Source organism: Chlorocebus sabaeus, chromosome 7 (genome assembly GCF_047675955.1).
Source record: "Chlorocebus sabaeus isolate Y175 chromosome 7, mChlSab1.0.hap1, whole genome shotgun sequence".
Taxonomy (NCBI): domain Eukaryota; kingdom Metazoa; phylum Chordata; class Mammalia; order Primates; family Cercopithecidae; genus Chlorocebus; species Chlorocebus sabaeus.
The window spans coordinates 53,598,236-53,625,085 of NC_132910.1; the positions used below are offsets into that span (position 1 = coordinate 53,598,236).

At 34.3% G+C, this 26,850-nt stretch overlaps 1 protein-coding gene across 1 annotated transcript in view; it reads left to right on the forward strand.

Annotated features, from left to right (window-relative positions):
* The window catches only part of BANK1 (B cell scaffold protein with ankyrin repeats 1), a 312,609-nt gene that overhangs the window by 281,414 nt on the left and 4,345 nt on the right, over positions 1 to 26,850 (forward strand). Inside the window, exons 11-13 of the mRNA XM_007999400.3 lie at positions 1,975 to 2,043; positions 17,400 to 17,578; positions 20,324 to 20,387. Of these exons, the coding sequence (XP_007997591.3) occupies positions 1,975 to 2,043; positions 17,400 to 17,578; positions 20,324 to 20,387 (312 nt within the window). The remainder of the gene's footprint in view (positions 1 to 1,974; positions 2,044 to 17,399; positions 17,579 to 20,323; positions 20,388 to 26,850) is intronic.

Sequence of the window (26,850 nt, forward strand, 5' to 3'; positions counted from 1 at the left end):
GTTATCAGCAAAAAGGATTCCAGTAACATATAGGGTGTAAAGTGATTTGTAACAAATTAATGCCAAAAAGCTGGAAAAATAATTTCATTTCCAAGTACTTTGTAGCTTCAAACCTCAGCAGAATTTTAAAAACTTATCAATTAATGTAATTTTTATTTGAAGAATTTATTGTCTGCATGGATCTTTGGATTCAGGTCATTTCCCATATTAATGATGCCAGCTTTTTCGTCTTAAACATTCTCAGTTAGATCTTAACAATATTGGCAGAAAGGCACAGAAACTGCATGTTATTAAAATTTTTAAAGCATTGCATTTTAAAGACTCGTAAAACTAGCAAATAGAAAAATCAAGTACCTCTTATAACACTTATTTTAATATCCTAACATATATTCATATGCTATATATTCCTCAGTATATTTTATTTTAGGAAAAATATAGGTAAGCCGCAAACCCAGAACTTGCCAGTTAGTTATATTTAGCATGTTTTCCATGTACTAACTTGAAGTGAAAACTGGTTTTCAACCAGAAACATTATTTTATGTGTATACTTTTTCTCAAACACATTAAACTTTGAAACATATTTCTCCTCTTCTGTTTAAAAGAGCACAGTTGAAGGGAGTACTCTTTGTCTTGACAGCATCTGGCAAATTATACGTGTTTAATAACTAATTGTTGATCAGATGAGGGGGAAATTTCATTTTAAAAAAGTCTCTGGGGTTAATCACATATATGTCCTTGATCTTATATTGGTTTAAAGAATATTAAAACCAAAGACAGAAATCTAGGGTAACTGTTGGGATGTTTCTGCCAATCACAGTGGTCCAGCACCATCCAGCTAAAACACATTCACTCCCACAGGCCTCAGCTCAATTATCCCAGGAAATTCTGTCGAACTACTAAAAGGAACAAGAGATACAACTGTGTTGGAAATGTTCTAAGTTCCCTTTCAATCCTCTCCCTCTATCTCCTTCTTTATCTTTATAAGAGAATAGTTATGGAAGGAAAGAGGCAGCAGTGCTATAAGGAACCAAGCAATAGATGGAAGTTCAAGGCTTGTGGGTTTAAATCACATCTCTGCTAACAACAACTCTGAGATCATTGCAAAATTACTTAGCCTTTTTACAAGCTAGTTACTTCCAACTCCCTCATCTATAAACATACGAGGTTGGACTAAATCTCCAAAGCTTTTTCCAGTTCCCAAACCCTGTAATTCACACTGCCCATAAAAAATAAATGTAACTCTGAGATGTTCATTTTCTAAAGTAAAGTTGTAAAGAGTCTGGACTTTTTTATTAACAAATGCCAGAAGCTATATGGAACTTTGTGGGTGCTCAATAAGTATTAAACAATCAATTTTATCTTTCATCTGCAAAATGGGGTGAGTAATGCTGACTTGTCTCCCACAATTTCATGTGAGAAATAATAAATGAGAACAAAGCACTTTTTCAGATAATGAAGTAATTCGAATAAGCTGTTTTAATAGGTCTGTGGTCTAGATAGATGATGCAAGAATAAAGTATCATTTTTATTATTACATCTGTGAAATACAAGAGTCTTTTTACCTGTTTAAGAAAAACAGTCATTATCCTTGCATATCATCAAAAAGTCAGCATTGGTAATTTCTGTGCAAATGAAATTTTTCATATGATTTTAACATTTATCGCTTTTAACATAATGCAGCTTTTATTCTTACCTGATATCAAAATGGAATCATATCTTGATTTAACTAGTTCAATGAGGCATTCCATCAGCATTATACTACTCTACTCAATGAAAATGCTTTCTGAAATGACTGATAAGCTGCACAAATGAGAAAATTATAAATTTGATAATCTTCCTACTCTAAAATAATACAATGTAGGAACTGATACTCAGGAAAATGACATATTGCATTCTGGCTTCCTGGAGACTTCTACAGTATGGATTTTTTGAACATTCATGTTCAATAAATAATATGTTCTTTATTTTTTACAGTATTTCAACAAAAGACAGCCAGAAGACAATCTGATGATGACAAGTTCCGTGGTCTTCCTAAGAAACAAGGTACTAACACTAACTCTAACTTCAGTCTATTTAGTAATCTCTAAGTAAAATATCAAGAAATCATATGAATACTGAATAAAGCCTCCTAGGACAGAAGTATGTAATTGTGTGCTTTATAAATTTTACTCTTAATCTCACACAATATAATTTTGCCATAATACAGTTAATACAAGAAAATTATTTTAATTAACAAAGGCATGAAATGGCCTTGTCAGAATGTTTGTGGTAGTGTTGTCAATGTTATCATGAGGGTTCCAGGAAGATCAAGTAAGAAAACTTCTCTAAGATGCATCAGAGGCCATGTTTTCATAGACCTGTAAGGGAAGCCTCTGGAACCTAACTTGGTAGGAGTGGCAAATGATTTGATTCTTCCAAAGAAAGGCGCCAGCGTGAGTTTTCTATGGTTTGCACTCAATGCCAATCAAAGATTGCATCCTTTTCAACTGTTCTCTTGCCTTCAGCACTTGATCTAACATTTGTTGAACAATTATTTGTTATTCAGAGAAAAGCTGAAAACTGTAGCCACAGAAATATCTTCCACAGACAGAATATTTTCTGCCTCCAGTTTTCCCTGAAATGTTTGTCTTCTACTGAAAAGAGAGACTCTAGCAGAATTTTTATTATGATTTTTTTAAATCTGACAATAAGGCTTTATTCAACGTTCAAAAATGAAAAACATTAAAGGTGGCAGAGGTAGGGGGTAACATTAGCTGCCTATGATAACGAATGCGTATATACAGGCCCATCTTTGAAATAACTTCAGTCCAAATTAATATTTCCTTGAAATTGGTGCCACTAAATTGTTGAGAGGGACACTGGAATAAAACCAGGAAATTATTTCACAGCAACTACTAAGTCAGGCTCCTTTTTTGCAATTGTAAAGATGGCTGGGAATGGACTGCACCAAATTCTAACACCCACTGAACTATTAAATACAGACCCTCAATGGACCTGCTCCTAGGGCATTATGAATCATCCTTCAAACAAAGGTTCATTCTTAAATGGGTAATCCTCACCCATCACTTCAAGTGGCATTATTTCACAACAGCAAGGTGGTACTTAGATCATTCTTCCAATTAATACATGGTGTTTGAATGCAACACATGATGATGAAGCTGAACTTTTATTCTCTCATGAAACACTTGAATACACTGCTTGTAAATTTACATGCAAAAAACTCTTTATTTGACAGTTTTCCATTTTTAGTGATTTCATATTTAAGGAGGAAGATAGATCCTTTTTAAGTCTACTATTATCATCCCACTGTGCCTTCAGCTCTCTCAAGAAATAAATGCAAAGCTCCATGTGAGATCATTGTACAATTAGGATCAGAAGAGCTACTAAAGAATTAAACGAAGTAGATAAGATTATTTCTACCTGGCTTCCCCTACGTACCTCACAGAGCTTTGGAAAGAATGAAGAGAAGAGACGCTTTGAGCTTTTGGGGAGAAAAATCCCTGAAGTGTTTTTCTTATAAATTATTCAATTACCATGTTTTTAATTAAATTATGTTAGAAGTAAGGGGAAAATGCGAAGAGGGCCACAGGAGATGAAGGGAAGTGACGAGTATCAAGTGTAATGAAGAGATCCTTTGAATGTTTGATTATATCAATTATCCTTCTGGCCATCCCACAGAGAGCAATGCCTGGAAGGGCTGCTAGTATCTGTTAAGCTTAGTACAGCCCTATCATTATTCTACCTTGTATAGACAACTAGTACCCATCTGCACACAGAAAAAGGGGAGGAGAGTGTGGTAAAGGGAAACGAGGACCTAATTATGCAATATTGTATTGATTACTATCTGTCTATATCTTGTTACCTAATTTGCATAATCAAGGTCAATTACCGCTAGATTTTTTAAAATTCTGTGGGGACTCAGATACTAACATTTTAATCATATTTTGGCTGTAATATTTTTCCTCTGTACATACTTAAGTCCAACTTATTGATGATATTTTTGATTAGTCATCTTAGAGCAATTTCCTTAGATTCCTTTATTTCTGCATATCAGTAATGTACCAGAATGGAACAGAACATTGTTTTATTTGTAAGGACTAAGGGAACATCAATCCTTATCAAATGTTTCTCCAAAAACCTCCCTGATGACTATAGTGTACAGGAAATCAGCAGTTAGCATGAAAAAAAAGATAATTAGGAATACTTTGGAATATTTAGAAATAAAAGAATTAAGTACCTAAATACCTAAAAAGGCTGATTTCATCCAACCATATTTCTCTAAACTGTTGCAGATATTATGACCATTCAGTCCATGTAACATACTAGGCAATGAAAACTGCTTATTACCTAATTAATGAATATTCTTCAAATATCCTGGGATTTCATGGTGTACTAGGAAAAGCAGTACATACTTGGTAGAAAACAATAAAAAGGGCCTTTTATATAATGTTTGTCAGAGGCAAGATTTTCTAAAGGGACTAGACAAGTTTTCTAAAGAAGGTAAACAGGAATTATTATTTAATTCTTCCTCTATATGCTGGAGGGAAAAGGGATTATGAGATTCAACTATTTTCCCATTGAAAGTATAAGCATTTCAAGTGCACTAAGTTTAAGACTGGCAAGGGATTGCCAGGAAGTTACATTATTGCTAAGTCAAGGAATTTTCCTAAGGAAGAAAAAAATAATTAATTGGCACCATTTCCATGGAAACTCAACAGATTTCTTCAACTCAGTTTTCACATCTTGAAAAAATGTAAGGAAAAATGCAGAAGACTTTGGATCACAGATAAAATTTTCCATCAAAACAGTTTAAAAGTCAATTTTCCCAATTTGGATTTGAAATTAGAAAATGCTAAGGAGTGCTATCATAGATGAACAAGCGCACTTCCATCCTCCTTCCCAAAACTGAGCTTTACAGAGCCATCAAGGGTTTGTTCTTCAATGCTGGAAGCCAGAGAACTGCATTTTGCCAGTGTCTTTGGAGCTGATCAGGATCTTGAAGTCTGGGTTATGTTATCGAAGCTCACAGAAAACTGATTCATACCCCCAATTCCAGTCATTAAACCTATAATAAAGGAAGATGGCTTTCCAGTGACTAGATTGCTTGCATTACTTGGTCTCTGCCAGATAATAAAGTTTCTATAAAATATACTTAGTCATTAGAAGATTTCTAAGTGAACATGATCAAGTCAAAAATGTTGAAAGAATTTAAGGGCTCCTTGTTCAAAGATGGAAATATCTGGCTAATTTTCCTTGTTTTACAAAATCATATATAGTCTAGGTTCAAGTTTGTTCACATCTTGAACTGTACAGAAGGGCCTTTTCTATCTATGTCAAGATCATCCCCATCTTACTAGCATAGTCTTACCTTGGATATGACATGTGGCAACTGATGAGGTTCAAGCATTCTGAACAAGCTGCCTCCCTGTGATCATGGATTACATCCACAGATGTCCTCAGCCATATAGGCAAATGAACCTTATCAAGGGTGTGTTGTTGCTCTCACTCTTAGAGGGCAAACTGTTAGTGTAGGCAGCTAGGCAGACACGAGCACGGCAGGAGAGGGCTACCCACCCAGGAATATCAGACAACCACCAGGTTATGGTTAGGTAGTTGTTAAACTGTCTCTTTAAAACCATAATTGGTCACAGCCAGTGCCAGCGAAAGGTAGTCTCTCAATAGACAGAAAACACCTGAAGCTGGTGATCAGCAGCTTCCCAATAAGATCTCAGGAGTTGGGCAAGTGGGCGCAAGCATGTGCACTAAGAGGCAAAATGGTGGGGTTTAACTGGTATATGACTTTTCCCTAGGAACGCTCAACTGGTAAGGGAAAAACACCTAAATGAGCATATGCACAACTTCAGTAACCATACTGCACATGCGGCTCCTCCCAGGTGCTGGCAGGGCACTGTGTTTGCAGATAGCCTGCCCCAAGGAAAAATCAAGGGAGGAGAGACACTAACCCCAGAACCATGCCAATGTTTAAAACCCCATGTCAAGTGCACTTGGATCTCTCAGGTTGCCCAATTGGCCCTCTTTCAAGTGTACCTTACTTCCTTTCATTCCTGCTCTAAAACCTTTTAATAAACTTTCAATACTACTCTATCCAAAACTTGCCTTGGTCTCTCCTGTGCCTTATGCCCCTCAGCCAAATTCTTGCCTCCAAACAGGCAAGAATCAGGTTGCTGCCAATCTGTACGGATTGGCTGCTGCTAAAAAAACCATTTCTTTGAAGGGTAAGGTTCTGTGGGTAGAAGAAGCACATCCACGCTAACCAACTGCCTATACCAGTCACTTCCAACTCAGATGAGCATAAGAATTATTTGCAGAGCTTTTAAACTTTGGTTACCTAGCCCTACCTTAGATATGGACTAAAAGTCGAATAGATGAGATAGTAATCAGCAATAATCTCAAAATCAACATGTAAAAAATTCCCACCAAAAGAAACTTATGTTTCAGAGACCACATGTGGTCAAATTTAGCCCCTAAGTAAATTATATTTTAACAATAACCCACACAATATAATTTAAAACTTTTGCCAGCATTTAAGACCATGTTTCCTGAAATATTCAAATTTCCAACCACTCCCTATTATATAAATGTACAAATTGCAACAAATGACTATTTTCATTTGTTATCATGCTTTCCGTGTTGTCTTCTTGTATTTGGAACACATTTCTCTGAAGTCATAATTCTATCAAAAGTGAGAAAATAAAAGAGATATCAAGAGAGTCAGGTTATGAAAAAAATGAAAGAACATTTTTTTTTGCTAATGAAAACTATTCAAATGTATTTAACAAGCAGGTACCAAATCTTAGTTGCTCAGTAATTTTATCTGCATGGTCCCTATAGGCTTATGAGCTTGTAACCCCTAGTATAGTCCCTGCCCACCAATTCCTCACTCCAGACTACAAAACCATTATTGGCTGGTCTTTCGTAGGGCAGGAGTGTGCATACTCATGGGAAAGAGGTAGTCAGGCAACATATCCTTTCTGTGTTCTATAAGTGTACATTGCTGTAGCGCTTTGATAAATGTTAAATAATAAAATTGTCTAGAAGTAGGAGACCTGGAGAAATGGGGAAGATATTACCCTTACATGGGAAAAAGAGAATGCTGATCTCTGAGGTATTTTCATCAGGCTGTTTTTGCCAGTACTGGATATATTAAACAGAAAAAAGGGAAAATTGTCAAAATGTGGTCATTTGTACTCCATAAAAGAATAATGGCCTCTTTTCTCTTTTCCAGTATACTTACATTTCCATTTGTCATATTGCTCACAAAAGTTTTTTGTTGTTGTTAAAGTCATATCTTGAAAATTTTGTGTAATAGCTCAGTTTTTGTCTAAAATAGCAATATGTTAGCAACCCACAGTGTTGTCTCTCAGAAATGAAGTCAAAGCACACACAAAAAAGATGAAATTCTTAATAATAAGGAGAACAAAGACTGGAAAATAAGCTTACTGGCATCTAGAACTAATTCCAATTAATTCTAAGGTTGAGAAAAGTTAATTGAGACAAATTTAAAAATCAGTAGTCTACCCCTACTGTCTATGAAACAAATCAGTCCTTTACTCATAAAAGAAGGTAGAAAGATATTTAATCCCTCCCTTACCTCCTGACCCCAGCTACCTCTCTGCTACATAAATGTTAATTTTTACAAGTGCTCTGTGTCCCAGCTCTGATCTTTCCATATACATGCATAAAATATTCCTTCCAGTTGGAAGTGTGGTGTAGGAGGGTAATGCTACACTTGGCTGGTCCTGGGACTCTAAAGTAAAGCTCTACAACGGAGGGAGGGGAAGGTCAAGAAGTCTGTTAGAAATTTATGCACAGACTTAGATACATAGTGCCAGGGAATCATGTCCCACCTCTATCGTGGCAGCTGCATTAGACAAAAACCTGATAAATCCTGGGATCTTGAGTTGTGAACTGTACCTATTAAAGATTTCTGCAGTCCGTCCCAGGAATTTGACCTGAACTCAGGGAAAGAACCAAAGGACATATAAACACCAAGAGCCTTGGTGAACAATGATTCCGTAGATGTGTTTTTGTTTTTTGTTTTTTTGGGTTTTTTTTGACAGAGTCTCGCTTTGTCAACAGGCTGGAGTAGAGTGGCATGATCTCAGCTCACTGCAGGCTTTGCCTCCCGGGTTCATCCGATTCTCCTGCCTCAGCCTCCTGAGTAGCTAAGACTACAGGCGTGCACCACCATGCCCAGCTAATTTTTATATTTTTAGTGGAGACAGAGTTTCACCATGTTGGCCAGGATAGTCTTGATCTTTTGACCTCGTGATCCACCTACCTTGGCCTCCCAAAATGCTGGGATTACAGGCATGAGCCACCGCGCCAGAAGTATTAAAGATGATAACAAACAAAAAGTTCGTAAACTAAAACTACTCCAGAAGAAAGGAAGGAGAATTTTTTTTGTAAAGACTCAGAATAATTATACTTCTGTTAATGATTTATTTATTTAATGAGGAAGGTTGTCAGATATCATATCAAAAGCACCAAACTATCAACATGGAAAAAATGGGAAATACACACACACACACACACACAGCACTTTTCAGCTACCAATGCATAACTGCTTAAATATGAAGCTTTTTATAAATATTTTAACTTTTTCAAAAGTTCTAAGGCAGTATGTGTTAATTTCAACTGAAGTATCCCACTTTCAGGTTCAGTACTAGACAGTTGGTGACAAAATGCAGAGGCCAAAAAAGAAAATGTCAGAAAAGTTTGAACTCATTAAAAAAATGGAAAATATGGAGAGGAAATAGCAGCAGAAAGTCAAGGGTCAAGGTTAGGCTGAGATGAAAGTAAAATATGTGAAAAACATTTGAGATGAGATACCAGAATGAGATTAAACATGTGACATGAAGAAAAGGTATTGACAAGAGGAAGTATGATAAAAATAAAATAAAATAAGAAGCTAAAGTTTCAACAGCAAATTAAAATCCACATCGGTCACAACAAAAGGGACTCACACTAGGTGAAAATAAATCAGTGAAGTAGAGAACATGTTAAAGAAGGATTTGTTCTCAGTACATGGAAAGACCGAAAACTAATAAGATGTGGAGAACAGAGATACAACTCAAGTATGACAGGTTTTTTAAAACTAGAATAGAAAATACAATCAATGACTTTATTAAGCTAATCTTTGGAGAAGTGGGAAGTTGGAGGATGAATAATGCAGGTTGAGTGGGCTCACTATGAGACAGGAAAAAGTAAGGAGCGTTGCTTGTGTTTAAAAGCACCCTAGCAAATCTTTTTGATTATAAGGAAAAAGAAACAATCCTAAAGTATTGAGCAAGTATTTTAACTTAGATTTTCTACTAAATTAACAAAATCCATTAAAAAATTAGAGAATCTCTATGACAGAAACTTGAGATAATGGAATACCAAGTCTATTTGAGAAAAAAACTGCAACTTAAGAAGTTTATATTTAGTCAGGTATTTTGTTCATGTAGAAGAAAATAAAATAATTTTTGGATATCCAAAATTTTAGAAAAGACAGCCATTCTGTCATTATGAAAGTATCAACCAAAACATATTCTAACTAATGAGGAATTAAACAAAATAAAAAGCTTAAAAAGAAATTGCACTATTAAAACTACTGAAGTAAACTTATATAATTATTGTAAATTTATTTATAAGACATGAATGTAAAGTATTGGTGATAAAAAATATGTAATGTAACATAATTATTGCTAATTGAGTAGCAATAATCTGGTTAAAATGACCAAAAACTATAAAATTACCTAGGAACTAGAAAGAAAATGTTTTTTCATTCATTACTTTATTAATAAAAAAAGCTTTAAAAATCTGGAATTTTAAAAAGTAACTACTTTCGAATTCCTTCATATATATGTATATACAAATACATATATATGTATAGTCTTTATAACCACATACAAAACAAGATTATGTATAATAGCAGTCATCACAATAAATCATATCAGTTAAAACATTCTCACAGAGCAGGAACAGTCATTGAGGACAAATGTGTTAATCATCTGCATAGCAATAGTTCATTAAAACCTCAAAGATATGAGATAGACATTATTTTCCTTTTTAAAATGGATTGATTATTTGTAACCAAGGACACAGAGCTAAGAAATGGTAGAGGTGAAATTTGAACTCCATTCTGTTATACTCTGAAGGCCGAACTTGTAATCACCTTCTGTACTATTTCAGGTAATCATTTTAACAACTCTCACTACAACTTTCCTGAGCTTTAACAGAAGCCTGAAACACAACAAAGCACATTACACATATTAGCTCCTTCAACTCTTGCAACAACTCTGTTACAAGGGGATTATTTACCTTCATTTATAGACAAAGAAACTGGAGTTTACAAAAATGGAATGAGAAAGAGCTTTAAGCCCTTATCTACCTGGCTCCAAATACCATGTTATACAATCTCCCTCATAAAAAGATACACACTGAAATGTGGGCAAAAGACTGTAGTGGCAGAAACACTCCACCTCCATCTTCTTAGGGTACCAGCCAGGACTGAGAATTAAATTGATGTAAAATAGATTAACAAGAGAAAAGCTTAATAGTTTCACGTGGCACTGGAGCCCTCAAAGAAAATGAAGACTCAAAAAAGCAGTTAGCCAGTTACTTAGCTACTGAATTAGACAAAGAATAGTAAACTGTGAATGGGAGGCTTAAAAGACAAGAGTTATTCTAACAAGGTATGTACAGAATCCTCTTAGTCTCAACTTCTCCCCTTTGAAGCTAAGGATACTACTTTTCCTTCTTGTATAGAGTGAGTGTCTTTACCATGGGAATTTAGTCTTCTGCTTTTGGGAAACAACTGAAAGGTCAGAATGATCTTTCTTGCACCTGCTGTTTTTTAGTTTAAATAGTTGATGTGCCAGAGTGGTATATTTTTAACTTCCTCAAGCCAAAACTACGCTCTGCTTTAAAAAGATACATCCCCCAAAATACCAAGGAAATACTCATTAATAAAATTATGTCAAGTGATAAATAAAAATTTAAAATATCACTAGACTAATGACCAAGGCATGTTTGTATACATTTTAACTCAATAGTTAACCAAAATAAGTTTTGCCAGTGAGTTATTTCTAATTCAAATAAAAGAGAATTTTCATATTATATGAACCATCTCATGGAGTAGAAATATTAATGTACTAGTTATTTTATTTTTAAAAACATGATGATTTCAGTTGATGAAAAAGACAAAACTATTGTTCAAGTATTCATAATTTTTTTAAAATCTTGTAAAATAAGAAAGAGAATACTTTCTTAACATTATCAGAAATATCTGATTAGTATTCCTGTTAGGGACAGGAACAAGATAAGGATACCCGCTATTAACATTTTTACTTACCATTATCCTAGAAGTTTCTAGCAACTGCAGTAACATGCATCTAAAATAAAATGTGTAATTATTGGGAAGGAGATACTTCCTCCATTATTTTTAGATGATATACATACATGCCAGAAGACTTGAAAACATCAACTATAAGACTCTTAAAAATTATTTTAACTAGCTGGATATAATTAATAAATAATTCACTTTTTTATATACCAGAAATATTTAGCAACATCATGAAAGAAAAGAAATTATTCAGTGTAAATTCAAAACATACACAAAAAGTACCTATTAAAAAGATAGAATAATGCTATTTTCCTAATGGGAGATTAAATGCTCTCAACTCTTTCTATAATAACTTATACATGTAAGAGAATCCCAATCATTTTGATAGGATACTTTTCCTTTAGGGAGAGAGAAATGACAGTTTGAAAGAATGTTTCTAAATTGATAGAGAAGATAATTAAGAAGAGGTGAAAGGTAATCACTTGGGAAAAAAAAATGAGGGCCGGACTAGTGGTCATATGTGATATTAAAGTCTGTTACTTATTCAATGCTTTAAGCTACCACACTCAGAGTTATAATGACACAAGAATCACTGGCAATGAAAGAAAGCTTTAGACCATAAAATTATTATAAAGTTTGTGTACTTCTTTGAATTAGATAATGCAAAATACTATCAAGAGTGAAACAGTACAAACACTTCCTCATCCTACTGGTGAGAGTGTATACCACAGCACGTTCCAGGAAAGGAGACTGGCACTAAGTATACATCAATAGCTTTAAAGGTGGTCATACTCAAAAATTATATTTTTATGAATCTATGCCAACCAAATAAATAATGCAGCCAGTGATTCATATGAAACACTTATAAGCTCCAAAAACATATAATTGTGGAGAAAAATGGAAACAATAAAAAATCCCTTAGTAAGAGAATGATTAAATACTTTATTGCATATACAAACTTTGGAATATAATGCTGCCATTAAAAACCATTTTTCAAAGAATATTTAATGTCGTGGAAAGATTCTTAGGCTACATGACTAAGAGAAAAAAACAGAAACTATGTCAGTATAACCCTAATTCAGAAAAAAGGAAAGAAGTGGATACTTAAGAAGGACCACCAAGATGTTTATGGTACCTGTTTCTGAAGAGTATAATAATGAGTGGCAGTTATTTCAGTTTTCAGTACTCTTCACGTATCTTCTAAGTGGTGGGGAAAAAAATCATGTTCTAAAATCACAATCATTAAAATAAAACATCAAATGCCAGATGTGGTGGCTCACACCTGTAATCCCAGCACTTTGGGAGGGCAAGGCGGGCAGATCACTTGAGACCAGGTGTTCAAGACCAGCCTGGTCAATATTGCAAGACCCCATCTTTACTAAAAATACAAAAACTAGCCAGTTGTGGTGGCACGTGCTTGTAATCCCAGCTACTCAAGAGGTTGAGACAGGAGAATCACTTGAACTCAGAAGGCGGAGACTGCAGTGAACCAAGGTCGTGCCACTGCACTTCAGCCAGGGCAACAGAAGGAGACTGTCTCAAAACGAAAACAAAAACAAAATGAAACAAAACAAAACAAACAAATCTCAAAGAATACATGCAACTCTAAAATTAAGGGGATGCAGAGGCCTTACTTGGAACTTACAAATAAATCAATAGACCAAACATATCCTGACTTGCCCATATGGACCTGAGCTTATATACCTACCAATTCCCAAACTAAGTACAAAAAATAACTTAAGATTTAAATCTTGGTCACTAGTTCTCGTTCTCTCACTCTCTCACTCTCTCTGTCTTTGTCTCTCTCTCTTTCTCTTTCTCTCTGTTTCTCTCTCTGTTCTCTCTTTCTTTTTTTTTTTTCTCTCTCTCTCTCTTTTTTTTTTTCTTAAGCCAGGGTCTGCTGTGTCACCCAGGCTGGAAAGCAGTGGCGATCTCAGCTCACTACAGCCTTGATCTTTCAGACTCAAGCAATCCTCCCACCTCAGCCTCCCGAGTAGTTGGGACTACAGGCTGGTTTTTATAGAGATGGGATCTCTCCGTGTTACCCAGGCTGGTCTGGAACACCTGGGCTCAACCAATCCACCTGCCTCGGCCTCCCAAAGTGCCGGGATTACAGGTGTCAGCCACTGTGCCTGGACCCTTTTTATTTAAGTCCTATTATGAGAAGTTCTTTCCAAGTGCCACAAACTAATTTGGTATGATGGTACAGTATGGTGTGACATCACATGATATTTATAGTATGACATGGTACTTACAGCATGGTATATCTGGCATGGATTGAAATGGTATGCATTCCATGGGAAAGCCTATTAATAAAGTGGCAGAAATTTTTTATACTGTAAAAGCAATATAGTATTATTATAGAAAGATGGAGATCATAAGAAAATAATTACATATGTAATATGGCATCACAATAGAACAGCGTATATTATCTTTTAAATTTTCTTTTCATGCTTTATTATGTATATGTATATTTTAACTTTGACACTTAAAATTTTTAATGTGTGTATAAGTTCGTATCCTGCTTTTGTACTTGTTATAATATAATAAGCACTTTCTATGTTGCCACAATCTTTATTTTTTTAATGACTGCATATTTTTATTAAGTAAATATTTTCTATTTTAAATTACTTTTTGTTGGACAATCAAGTTGTTTTCTTTCAAATTTTCAATAAAGTCCTTTCAGCCAGTCACCTAGTAAATAATTTTAATGAAAATCCCAATTTACGTTCATACCTAATCGGTATATTTATATACTCACTACAATGGGTTGGTTGATGTTTATATGACCAATATTTGATCAAATTGAAATACTTGTAAAGAGAAATTTATCTAAAAGGAATTAACTTTTAAAAACTGTAGTTTACCTTGAAGCTTTTATACTAAGAGACAGGAGTCTACCATATATACAGTTAGCTGTCTGACAAATGATTTTAATGAAAATTATATTAAATTCATACTAATTCTTCTGAAGGTAAACCAAAAAAAAATACAAAATTAGGAAGACGGAAAACCTTTCGTTACCTCCTTTTCCTCATCAAATTGTTATCTAAATGCAATAAAGTAATCTTATAAACTCTACCAAAAATTACAGGTTGCATGTTTTGGTTTGACTTGTATACCCTTAGAATAAAAGGTAGTGAGATGCCTAAATCATTTTTCTTTGTAACTTGTCATGCCTAATGCTAATTTATCGAGACAAATGCTTTAATCTCTTTACTCTTAAAAAAAGGTAAAAGCAGATTTATGTAAAATTAGTTTAGTTGTAAACAACTCACTCTCAAAACAATATCTAAGACCTCTGCTGCTCCTAGCTTGTTCTTTTGTTCTTTCTGCACAATCATACAACTGAACACTATACCCCCCCAAAAAAGTCATCTTACTTATATTTTAATAGCTAGATTGAGAAAAAGGAAAGGGTAATTGAAGTAAATATTATTAAAAGGAGTTAGTATTTGTTAAGTTAAACTTGTACATATAGCAAAACTAAAACTGGTACGGTTTTCTGGGAAAACTTTTCTTGAGCTAACTTCCAGAACAGCAGAAAATCCAGCTGCCTGGGTTACTTGAGATAAAAATGGATTCACACTTAGGCAAAAGGATGACAGAAGTGAGGTGATAATTAAATGGCATAGCTGTTAAATGGTGATGCTCAACCTCTCTCCTCTGGCAGGGATGGCACATAGAATTCTACTGCTAACTGCATTTCATGAACTGCATTTTAGTGTGGAGGCCTATAAAAAGCAAACAGTATAAGAAGCAAGATCTCAATTGTTATCTGTGCTTTTTGCTGCTGAACAAGTTAGCGCTCTGGCTAACTTGTGCTTCTCCAGTTCCTCTGGGATTTCATGCGCCATCATCCTTGGAGGAAGATTTGGAGTATAGAATCTGTTGACATCTTAGTTCTGGGGGAATAGGTTCTGAAGAGAAAAGACAAGAAAAGACAAGTCAAGAAAGCCCCTGTGTTGAATGGAAATGGTGAGAAGGGGAAAAAGTTAAGAAAAAGAAAAAGAAAGAAAGAGGAAAAGGAAAGAAAGAAAGAGAGAGAGGGGGAGAGAGAGAGAGAGAGAGAAAAGAAAGAAAGAAAAGAAAGAGAAAGAAAGAAAAAGAAAGAAAGAAAGAAAGAAAGAAAGAAAGAAAGAAAGAAAGAAAGAAAGAAAGAAAGAAAGAAAGAGAAAGAAAGAGAAAGAAAGAAAGAGGTAGGGAGAAAGAGAGAGAGAGAAGGAAGGAAGGAAGGAAGAGAGGGAGGGAAGGAAGAAAGAAAAGAAAGAAGAAAGAAAGAAAGAAAGAAAGAAAGAAAGAAAGAAAGAAAGAAAGAAAGAAAGAAAGAAAGAAAGAAAGAAAGAAAGAAAGAGAAAGAAAGAAAAGAAAAGGAAGGAAGCAAGGAGGGAGGGAAGAAAGAAAAGAAAGAAAGAAAGAAAGAAAGAAAGAAAGAAAGAAAGAAAGAAAGAAAGAAAGAAAGAAAGAAAGAAAGAAAGAAAGAAAGAAAGAAAGAAAGAAAGAAAGAAAGAAAGAAAGAAAGAAAGAAAGAAAGAAAGAAAGAAAGAGAGAGAGAGAAAGAAAGAAAAGAAAGAGAGAGAAAGAAAGAAAGAAAAAAGAAGCAAGGAGGAAGGGAGAGAGAGAGGAGAGGAGAGGAGAGGACAGGAGAGGACAGGAGAGGACAGGAGAGGGAAGGAAAGAAAGAAAGCACATGTGAGAATCAGAATTATTGACCATAGAGAAATTTTATGTGCACATGAATCTTTTTGGAAAGAAACCGTCTTGTGTGTCCGTGTTCCAAGATTCACTATTACAGTCCTTCTTGAAACTGAGAGAAACATTAGAGGTCATTCCAGAACAACCCCAAGGCTCAAGTCCTCTTTAAACATATAACATTTGCTATCAAATACTTGAAACCTCTTTTCCAGAACAACCAATCCTAATTATATCAACAAATTATTATTACTATAGAATTTGAATGTCCTCCTCATTTCCCAAATCCTTGTTAATATTGTCTGGATAGTCAAATTCATCTGTTTCTTTCTTGAAGAAGCACTCCCAGAAATGGGCAGATCCCTCCAAGGACAGCTCACTGGTATACAGTTAGGCAGGACTGGCTATTCTCTCCTTTTGGACTCTGTGGGCATGTTTAGATTTGATAGTATATTAAGACATGTTACCTACCCCTCCTGAAATAATACAAAAAGTATGTTGCACTTAATGGAAATATGTAAATGAGAAGGTACAAACTCAAATGAGTTCCAGCAGTTAGGCAGGTAGCAGACGTGTGTTGTCATCCAGTAACTCTAAGGTGTGGCAAGGATTGCAGTAACCTAGAGAGCACATAGCATCCTTAAAGTCATGCAGGCCCATTTATGTCTTTAAACACCATGGTGGACAAGGGAAACACTGAATTCACCCACGGTCTGCCAATTTGCTACCACTGTGCCTCAAGCTAGGCCATCTACTATTCCTTTTATGCTGAGCAAATAATATATGGCGTGCTCCAAAATAAACTCTTTAGAAAAGGAAGCATTTCACTACAAAATAACTGATCATTTATTTTAAATCTTTCAGAAATAACTTTTCAAATGATGTGAAGCCTTTTGTGACATTTGGATGTTGGTTGACATCTCTTTTCCCAAAGTTCGGAAGACTGTTTATTCTAAAGATATTTATTGTTAATATTAATGTTAACATTTATTTAGCTTACTGTGTGGCAAGCACTATGCTAAGTATTTTGTGCACGTGTTCTCTGATAATCCTCAGAAAAAGAAGACAAAATTGGCACTGCCCTCAACTAGCAAAGTATATAACTTTTGCTACTGTCCTTTCTCTCCTTGTTCCTTTCTGTTTCTCAGTAATGAGACACATTTTTGTAACCCTTAAGACTAGGTTCCAGGCACCTCCATCCTTAGAAATAAACTCATTAAAAATATACTGGTTTATTCTTTAGCTGCTCATAGAGAGTTAAGAAGCAGCTACTCCAATGACTTATTTGTAGAGTGCTTTTGTTCCCAGTTGTCTACGCCTGGACTTTCTATTAATGCACCCTCCCTTTGTATTTTAGACAGAGCTCGGATAGAGAGTCCAGCCTTTTCTACTCTCAGGGGCTGTCTAACTGATGGTCAGGAAGAACTCATCCTCCTGCAAGAGAAAGTCAAGAATGGGAAAATGTCTATGGATGAAGCTCTGGAGAAATTTAAACACTGGCAGATGGGGAAAAGTGGCCTGGAAACGATTCAGCAGGTAATATTGGCCCCAGTGTTTTCTGGGACATTCTATAACTTGTGGAGCCCCTAGTTTGTTAATGTTTAATTTTCACAAGGAATGCAGGTAACTGTTCTTTTATTTTTAACTAGCCACTAAGAAAGATACTTCAAGAAATCAATTAAATGTTTGAAACTATCCAGATATTATGTTCACCAGCCATTGATGAAGTCAATCCTCTAACCAGTATACCAAAGCTAATACCTAATCAGCTTATAATACCTGTCTTTAGTATAGTGAGTGTTTTTTTTGAATCTCGTTGCTGAAATTAAGTTAAAGCATCTTTACACTGAAGAGTGTATTATGTATGCCAGGCTTAAAAGGAAAGGAATGAGACAATGATTAAAATCACACTAAGCAACAGTCCTAAATAAAATGCAGTAAGTTGTATCTTCTTTCTCCTTAAACTTTTATTTATATATATGTACACATACACATTTACATATGCATATGTAATTTACATATGCATATGTAAATGTGTGTGTGTGTGTGTATCAGTCACAGTTTATAGAGAAATACCAAGAATATTAAGTTCAAATAAGCTTGTCTTCTGTAAATATGATTTACCTCCTCAGATGGGATTGGAGGACATGGTTCAGAGATGAGAATGAAAACAAAATATACCACACACTCAGTGAGAGATAACACAGTCATAGTCCCATATTCCATCCCTTTTCACTCCAAAATTATTTTAACAATTTTTTCTTCTTATCAAGGAAATCCCATTCCTTCAAAACCCAGTTCTAGATAGCTGTTTGATTAAACACATTTAATAAGCAAATTTAGGCCAAAGTATAAATAATTGATAATAGCTTAATATTGTAACTTTCCCAAGAGATAATTTTTATTTAAAAGACATTGCATAGGAAAACATTTTTAAACAATAAAAAAGAATCAAAATAGAGAAATTTCAAACGATACAGTATATAGGCCAGGGGACTTTCCCAGTGCATCTGAGATCGTGCCTTGTTAGAAACCAGCTGTCTCCAAGGGCGGTTATGGTTGTGGGTTGGTGGCTGAACCTCATCCAGATTTTGTGACACTAAGCAAAGGCAATTATTTTGCCAAATAAATGCTAAAGAATACTGATTGTAGAGTTCTGCAAGTCTTTATTGTTCATGATTAGAATTACAATATTGCTTCTCAATCATGTCAATGTCATCACCAATACACATGTGTTTAGGTGCAGACCTACAAATCACGTTCCTAGCAATGTTAGATTGTATAGATTTTGTTGAATTAAGTCAATTGTATTTCATCCTCCTGACACTCTTAAATAATAACGTTTTCCATTTAGAGTTATCCAACTTAAATATCATTTTGGAAATATTTCACTAGTTGTTTCATTAAACCCTGGTTGTTCCTATTTTTATATTTATTGTATATTTATACTTAATCTTGTTTTAGGAAGAATTTAAGGTGCTTCATACTCACTACTTAGAGATTGATCTGACTCACCTAATAATAAGGTGATAGTGGGATAATGAATATTGTTCATGTTTATTTTAAAAATACATATTTTTTAAAATAAAGGCTGAAAGATACTAAGATTACTTTCCATAAGCAACAAAGTTTAATGACTTGGTCTGAATTCTGTCAGAGGAATCAGTCAGTCCTTAACATAAGGGACTTGGCCAAAATCCAAACAACAGAAAGACGAATATTCCTCCTGTTTTTTCAACACACACACATGCAAACAAATATGCATTCCTATGTACTTTTCAATATTTTTCTTGCAGCTTGCAAAAGTATTTGTTTGTATCCTATAAATATAAATGAAGTTATCAGAGGTAACTGAAATCATATTATTACTGATGAAGGAATTATCCTAGGAAACTAAGAAAGAAAATGGCACAAACATGGAGTTAATAGTGGAAACTGGTTTCCAGAATAACTAAGAATCATGTTGAATCCCTGGCATTGAAGATGAAATGGTGGAGAAGGGAAAACCTTGCCCTTCACTCTCCTCACTCCTACTCACAGTCACGGAGTGCCTGAAGAAGAGTTTGGCACCACTGGTAGGAGAGATCTGTAAGGCAATGGAAACAACTAAATAGGAAAAGTGGTTTCTAAGCTTCCAGGAAAATCCTAAGGAAAGAGTGCTACTCTTAAGTTCTGTTCTAAAACAAGATTATTAAATGTTAGCTTGTTTTACATTTTGCTTAAAAAGATAATGTTCAATATTTGGAATTAAAGAAAGATCACAGATGTGCTAAGAAGAAGAATCCTGTTATGTTCATCTGCTTTTAAGTCTCTGATTTTTAGAATTAGAACACTGGGAAGGAATGTGCCATACAGGGGCTGGAGATGGGCTCAGGCAGCAGCAAACCATCACTGTGTAACCCTTCTGCTTTTGGACACCAAATAGCAAATATAGACCCCACAAGCATTGGGTTGGGAAAACAGCTTCCCAAAGAATTGCACTCTAGGATCCAATCTTGACTCTACTACTGATAATTATGATTTGGGAAAGTTACTATACCTCTCTGTACCTCAGTTTCTATATCTACAAAATGGAATGACAACATTTTACATCCACTTCATTAAGCTGTGAGAATTAAGTAAGATAACATATGGAAAGTATCAAGGATGGCAATTGAGACATCGTAAGTAGCAAATAATATCAAGTAGCGGCATTGGTATTGCTAATAGTAGTTGATGTTTTCATCTTGATCCATAAAAATTTGAAAATCATAACTATGTCCTGGTTGTTTCTACATTAAGGAGAAGTTACGACAACTACGAGATTGCATTATTGGAAAAAGGCCAGAAGAAGAAAATGTCTATAGTAAGTAAGATTCGCCTGCTATTCAAAAATAATAGAGTGATTAAGTTGAAAATTCAGGGACTGTGGAGATGAATGGGCCTGAGTTCAAATCGAAACCTCAACAATTCCCAGCTGTCTAACCTAGAGAGGGTCTTAATCTCTGGTAGTGAAATTCCTTGTCTGCAAAATACACATCTATAATTATGTATGCATCTGAGAGTGCTTGTGTGAGTTAACATAAAAAATACTTATCATATTCTCTGGTTCATAATGCAAGTTCATAATGAACCAGAGACTATAAGTATTTTTTATGCTATAAATATAATAAATGCTTGTTACTCTCTTTCTTTTGATGTCTATGTCAGTTGCAAATAGGATAACTCTACTCAATTTTTTAATAATCCATTATACAAGAAATCAAGGTCGGGTGTGGTGGCTCACACCTGTAATCTCAGCACTTTGGGAGGCCAAGGTGGGTGGATCACTTGAGGATAGGAGTTCAAGACCAGCCTGGCCAAATCGTGAAACCCTGTCTCTACTAAAAATATAAAAATTAGCCAGCCATGGCAGTGCATGCCTGTAATCCCAACTACTCAGGATGCTGAGGCAGGAGAATTGCTTGAACCCCCCGGGAGGCACAGAGGTTGCAGTGAGCCAAGATCACACCATTACATTCCAGCCTGGGTGACAGAGCAAGACTCCATCTCAAAAAAAAAAAAAAAAAAAAAAAAGAAATCAAATGATTAAAGAGACATGCTTTTGAATAAGTTAAAATATTAATACAGTGAGTTCTCACAATTGTCAATGTGTGTATCATTTTAAAATTTCTAATAATTAAAAGTTGCTCTAGCAGTGGAGGTTAGGGGAGGGAATACTCTATGTTAAGCCAAACATTATTAAGATGATAAAATTTTGCTAAAATAAACAACACATTCAAAAATTAAAAATAAATTGTGTTATCACTATCTGACCACTGTTTCCCAAAGACTCTACCCCTGCACAGATAATTAAAAACTAGCAGCCACTAAAAGAGTGTGAAAGCTTCCATCTCTTCCATTTTCATTAATATTACATAGCTTTTAGCTAGTCCTTCATGTGGAAATTCATTTCTCTTCATATTATAGTTACGTATTTTTCTAGAGCAAATTCTTTAAGCACCTTAAAATGTTTGTAAAACACAAATATGCTTTCTAAAATAATTAAGGTCATAAAGACAGGGCCATCTTATAGGTGACAGACACCTCCATTCTAATATGAATAAGATTAAAATTTTAACGACTTATAAAATTACAAGTCATATAAATAATTTTATCAAGGAGCATTAAAAAGCTAACATTTATTATCTCCCATACATTATTGTTTCTTACAATAACTTTATGAGGTGAGCAATATTTCCGATTTACAAATAAGGAAACTGAGGCCCTGTTAAACTAAAAAGTTAAAGGACACACATAAGAAATGAGAAACCATTTCTGTTTAATTCAAAATCAATGCTCTTAATTATCGGTGCCTTAATTATGAATAAATTAGTTCTCCTTTCAGTCACACTGGAATAAATAATACTACACAAATATTTCTATTGCACAAGACACTATTACTGGGCAAATATATGAAGCAAGTGATATTAGGAGGCAGACAATAGGTAGCCAAAGACTATGAATAATTCTAGAGACAAGAAGTACTCATGAGATGCCTCTTATTATGGTCCAGTTCTCTGCCAGAGGAATATTTCCTGACTACACTCTGAGCAAAGCAAAGAAGTTCTATTGAACTGAGAAGGCAGAGATCCTAGTTCAGGGCAGCTGAAGCTACTAGAATGTGTGTGGTGGGTCATTGAGAGCAGGTGACTGTGAGAGGTAGCCTAAGAGGTCCATGGGAAGCACTCCACAAGTCTGTGGCTGAGAGATGAGCTGTACCTGTGCAAGCAAGACAGTCAAGGCATGCAAGACAGCAACTTCTAGGGCATTGAGAGCAAAAGGGAGACACTAAAAGTTGAGCAGAGTTGAGGAAAAAGCCAGCCTGGGAATTTTTAAGTTCTGGTACTGTCAAATTAGGGAGATCTTAACACCTCTTTAAAATATCTGACATTCTGCTGTGGTACCCAAAAGATGTAATGAGTAAGGACCAGGATTTAGAGTAAGATCTACTCTAGACATGCCCTAACAAAATCTCAAACCAAGCCCCAACAAGATCTATACTGGAGACAGAGTTTGTAGGCTGACTGAATCTACAAACTCAGGGCCTTAAAAAGAAAACACCTTGGGCACAAAAAGTCCACTGTGAAAGAGAATAAAATTAAGTCTATACAAGTTCTTGCCAGTAATTGAGCTGCCTACTAAAACGAGAACATACTGTCATCAGAAGAATATTCTAGAATCCGGAATATACAACACATTATCTATAATGTCCAGTGTTCAATTAAAAAAAGAAGACATACGAAGAAACAGGAAGCTGTCATCTTAATGAAGAAAAAGAAAGTATAGACGGAACCTGAGATGTTGGATGTTGTTGATCTTAGCAAACAGACTTTGAAAGCACCTCTTATAACCTCTGAATTCGTGAAAAATGTGTTTTTAAGGAGGGAATAAATAGAGAATCTCAGCAGAAAAAAAAAATGAAACTATATAAGAACCAAGTAGAAAGTATAGAAAGTAAAAGTACAATAAAATAAATAAAAATTAATCAGATGAACTTATTATCAAATTGGAGATGACAAATTAAGAGTTAGTAAACAAAATTAAGACAGACCAACAGAAATTATCTAATTTGATTTTTAGAGAGATAAAAAGACTTCAAAAATGAACAGAGTCCCAGCAACATTTAGGACAATATAATGCATTTAAAATGCATGTAATTAGAACCCAGAAGGAGAAAAGAGTGAAAAGAGGCAAAACATTGTTTAAAAAATGATGACCAAAACCTTGCCAAATTTAATGCAAACCACTTGCATATTGTTGAAAAAACTTTTAAAAAATAAAATTAGCATAATTGTTAAAAAAAAAAAAAAAGGACTTCTAGGCAATTTATTTTCAAGCTACTTTAAGCCAAGGTAAAAAGAAATTCTTGAAAGCAACCAGAGGAAACACACGTTACATATAAAGGAAAACAAATTCAATAATTTATTATCAGAAACAATGGAGGATTGACGACAAGACAATAACATCTTTAAAGTCCTAAAAAATGACCACTTAGAATTCTAAATCCATAGGAAATATACCTCAAAAATGTGATAAAATAAAGACATTTAAGATAAATGAAATGAGATAATTCACAGCAAAATTACAGCAGAATAAATGCTTAAAAATATCATACAAGGTGAAGGAATGTTAACAAACAAACTCAGATTCTCACCAAGGGAATCTGTGGGAAAAAGACTACTGAAAATTATAGAAAGGAGGTAGATATAAAATATTACGTTTTCCTTTTTCTCATCAATTACTTCAAAGACAACTGTTTAAAGCAAAAATAATAAAACTTAAGTTAGAAGTTCTATAATATGGAGAAGGAAATATGAAAACAATGATGCAAAGGGCAATGGAGGCAGATAAATAGAATTATGTGTTTCCAAAATTGTTATGTGGTGAAGTGTAAAGATTCAGTTATAAAGTAGGAAGTGGAGAGGGTAAAGTAAGAAGTATGATGTGTCAACTATAAGGCATGAAGTACTAAGGGGTATACTACTGTCTCAAAATCTAAGTTAAAGGTGCATATTTTATTTTAAAAATAGAAAGAAATCAGTTTAAAAAATAGATAAGAAGTATACTTAGGAAACCCATAGAGGAAATAAAATAGATTATTTTAAAAAAACTGTTTGATTCACCAAAAATAAAGCAGGAAAGTAGAAAAAGAGGAATATAAACAAAATGGATAAGTGAAGAACCAAGAACAAGATGGTAGTATTTAACTAAGCCATATCATAATTATATTAAAGGTGACTGAATTAATTGCTTCTTTTTAAAAGCAGACATTTTCAGACTGGAAACGAAAGCAATATCCAATATTATGCTGTCTAAAAGACATGTATTTTAGATATAAAACACAGATAATTTGAAAGTAAAGTATGGTAAAAGGTTACTATGACAATAGTAATAATCATAAGCATAAGAAAGGTGGCATGGATATATCAACATAACACAAGATAAATTTCAAAACGGAGAGTATTACAAAAGATAAACAAGGATATTACATACAGATAAAAAGGCAGTTCACTAGAAAGATAGAACAATTCTAAATATCTACATAATATAAAGTAATTTTATATTATATATTTGAATTTTACTAAAACTCCTGAAGCAAAATCTGACAGTACTCGGAGTTGTTTTCACTTCTTTCTTACTAATTAATAGAACAAATAGACAAAAATCGGTAAAGATACAGAAGACCTAAACAACACTATCAGCTAACTTGACCCAATTGACATTTACAAAAAAATTTTTTTAAGTCAGAATACATATTTATTAAAGGTACACATGGAGGTTCACCAAGATGAAACATAGGCTAGATGATCAAAAAAGTTTCAGTAAACTTCTAAAGACTGAAATCTTCAGAGTATATTCTCTAAAAGATTTCAGTCTTTTAGAATCTTATATTCTCTTATCACAACAGAAGTAAATTAGAAATCAGTTAGGAATTATATATCTAGAACATCTCCCAATATATTTAGGAATTAAATACACATTCAAAATAATATGAGGGTCAAATAAGAAATTATAAGAAAGTATTTCAACCTGAATAGTAATGAAAAAAACATATCAAAATTTGTAGAATGCAGGTAAAACAAGTATGTAGTTAACAGTTAACTAAAGGGAAATGTATTACTATAAGTATTATACTAAAAATAACAAAAAGCTTGAAGTCAATGTTTTAAGTTTCCACTTTAGAAAAATAGAAAATGAAAAGCAAACCTTCAAAAAGAGGTAAGAAGAGAGAAATAATTAAGATCAGAAATCAGTAAAAAAGGAAAGAGATAAACAAAAAGAAAATAAAATCAAAAGCGAGTTGTTTGAAAACATAATTTGATAAGCCCATGGGAAGAATGATCAAGGGAAAAAAAAGACAACAAGATACCTAAATTGGGAATTAAATTGGGTTACTACAACAGATCCTACAGACGTTAAAAAGATACTAAGGGCCTGGTGTGGTGGCTCTGGCCGGGTGCGGTGGCTCATGCTTGTGATCCCAGCACTTTGGGAGGCCAAGGCAGGTGGATCACCTGAGGTCAAGAGTTCAAGACCAGCCTGGCCAACATGATGAAACCCTGTCTCTACTAAAAATACAAAAAATTAGCAAGGTAAGTTGGCATGCGCCTGTAATCCCAGCTACTCCAGAGGCTGAGGCCAGAGAATCGCTTGTACCTAGGAGGCGGAGGTTGCAGTGAACCAACATTGTTCCACTGTGCTCCAGCCTGGGTGGCAGAGCAAGACTCCATCTCAAAAAAAAAAAAGATACTAAGAAAATATATAATTAACTTTCTGCCAATACATTTAACAACTTAGACCAAAAAGACAAATTACCTGAAAAAAAACTTGCCAAAATTGACTCAAAAAATAAAATTCCACACTCCTCTGAGTATACCTCTTTGTACAATTCTCACTTTTAGAATTTTGTTAATATTTTGCATATTCAGTAAATGAAGACAAGACAGAGATAGGAGGCAAAATGGAATATAGGCAAAAAAAAGGTATTATGGATAATGAGAGCCAGGTTTTTTATTGTCTGAGAAATCAGTTATAATTAAGGAAAGAAGAAGGGCTAGAATGACTGTTATGGTATTGCACTGGAATTGGAAGTAAAAGTATAACAAATAATTACAGAGAGATAAATATAGAAATATAGTTGTGTGTACAAGTATGTATATTTCTTTAACTCTTTCAGCTAAGAGGACCTAGAGGCAGTGACAGCCCAGCACCAAAGAGCACATCTAGTACCCACGTCTTAGTTTATGAAAACAAATGGCCCATAAGCATGTGAAAAGATGCTGAATATCATTAACCATTAGCAAAAACAAATTCAACTACAATGATGTACCAATACACAAAAAGTATAATGAATTACCATTTCAGAAGACTGTTAGTTAGGATGTGGAACTGGATATGCATTGTATGCATTGCTTATGGGAATATAAAGTGCAGTGATAACTGTGGAGAAGTCAAATATGCACTTACCATATGACCTAGTCATTCCATTCCAGGTTTTTTCCCAAAACAAATAAATGCCTGTGTTCACACAAAGACTTGTTCACAGAAGTTCATGGCAGTTTCATTCATAATATCCAAACTGGAAACAATTAAATGGGGTTATTACAACATATGCAAATGTCCAATAGAAGAATACATGATTATACTATGATACATTTATACTGTGGAATACTATTTAGCAATAAAAAGGAATACTTACTATTGTAACAACAATATAAATGAATCTCACAAACATTACACATACTGAGTGAAAGATAACAGACAAAAAGGATGGATCAGACACAAGG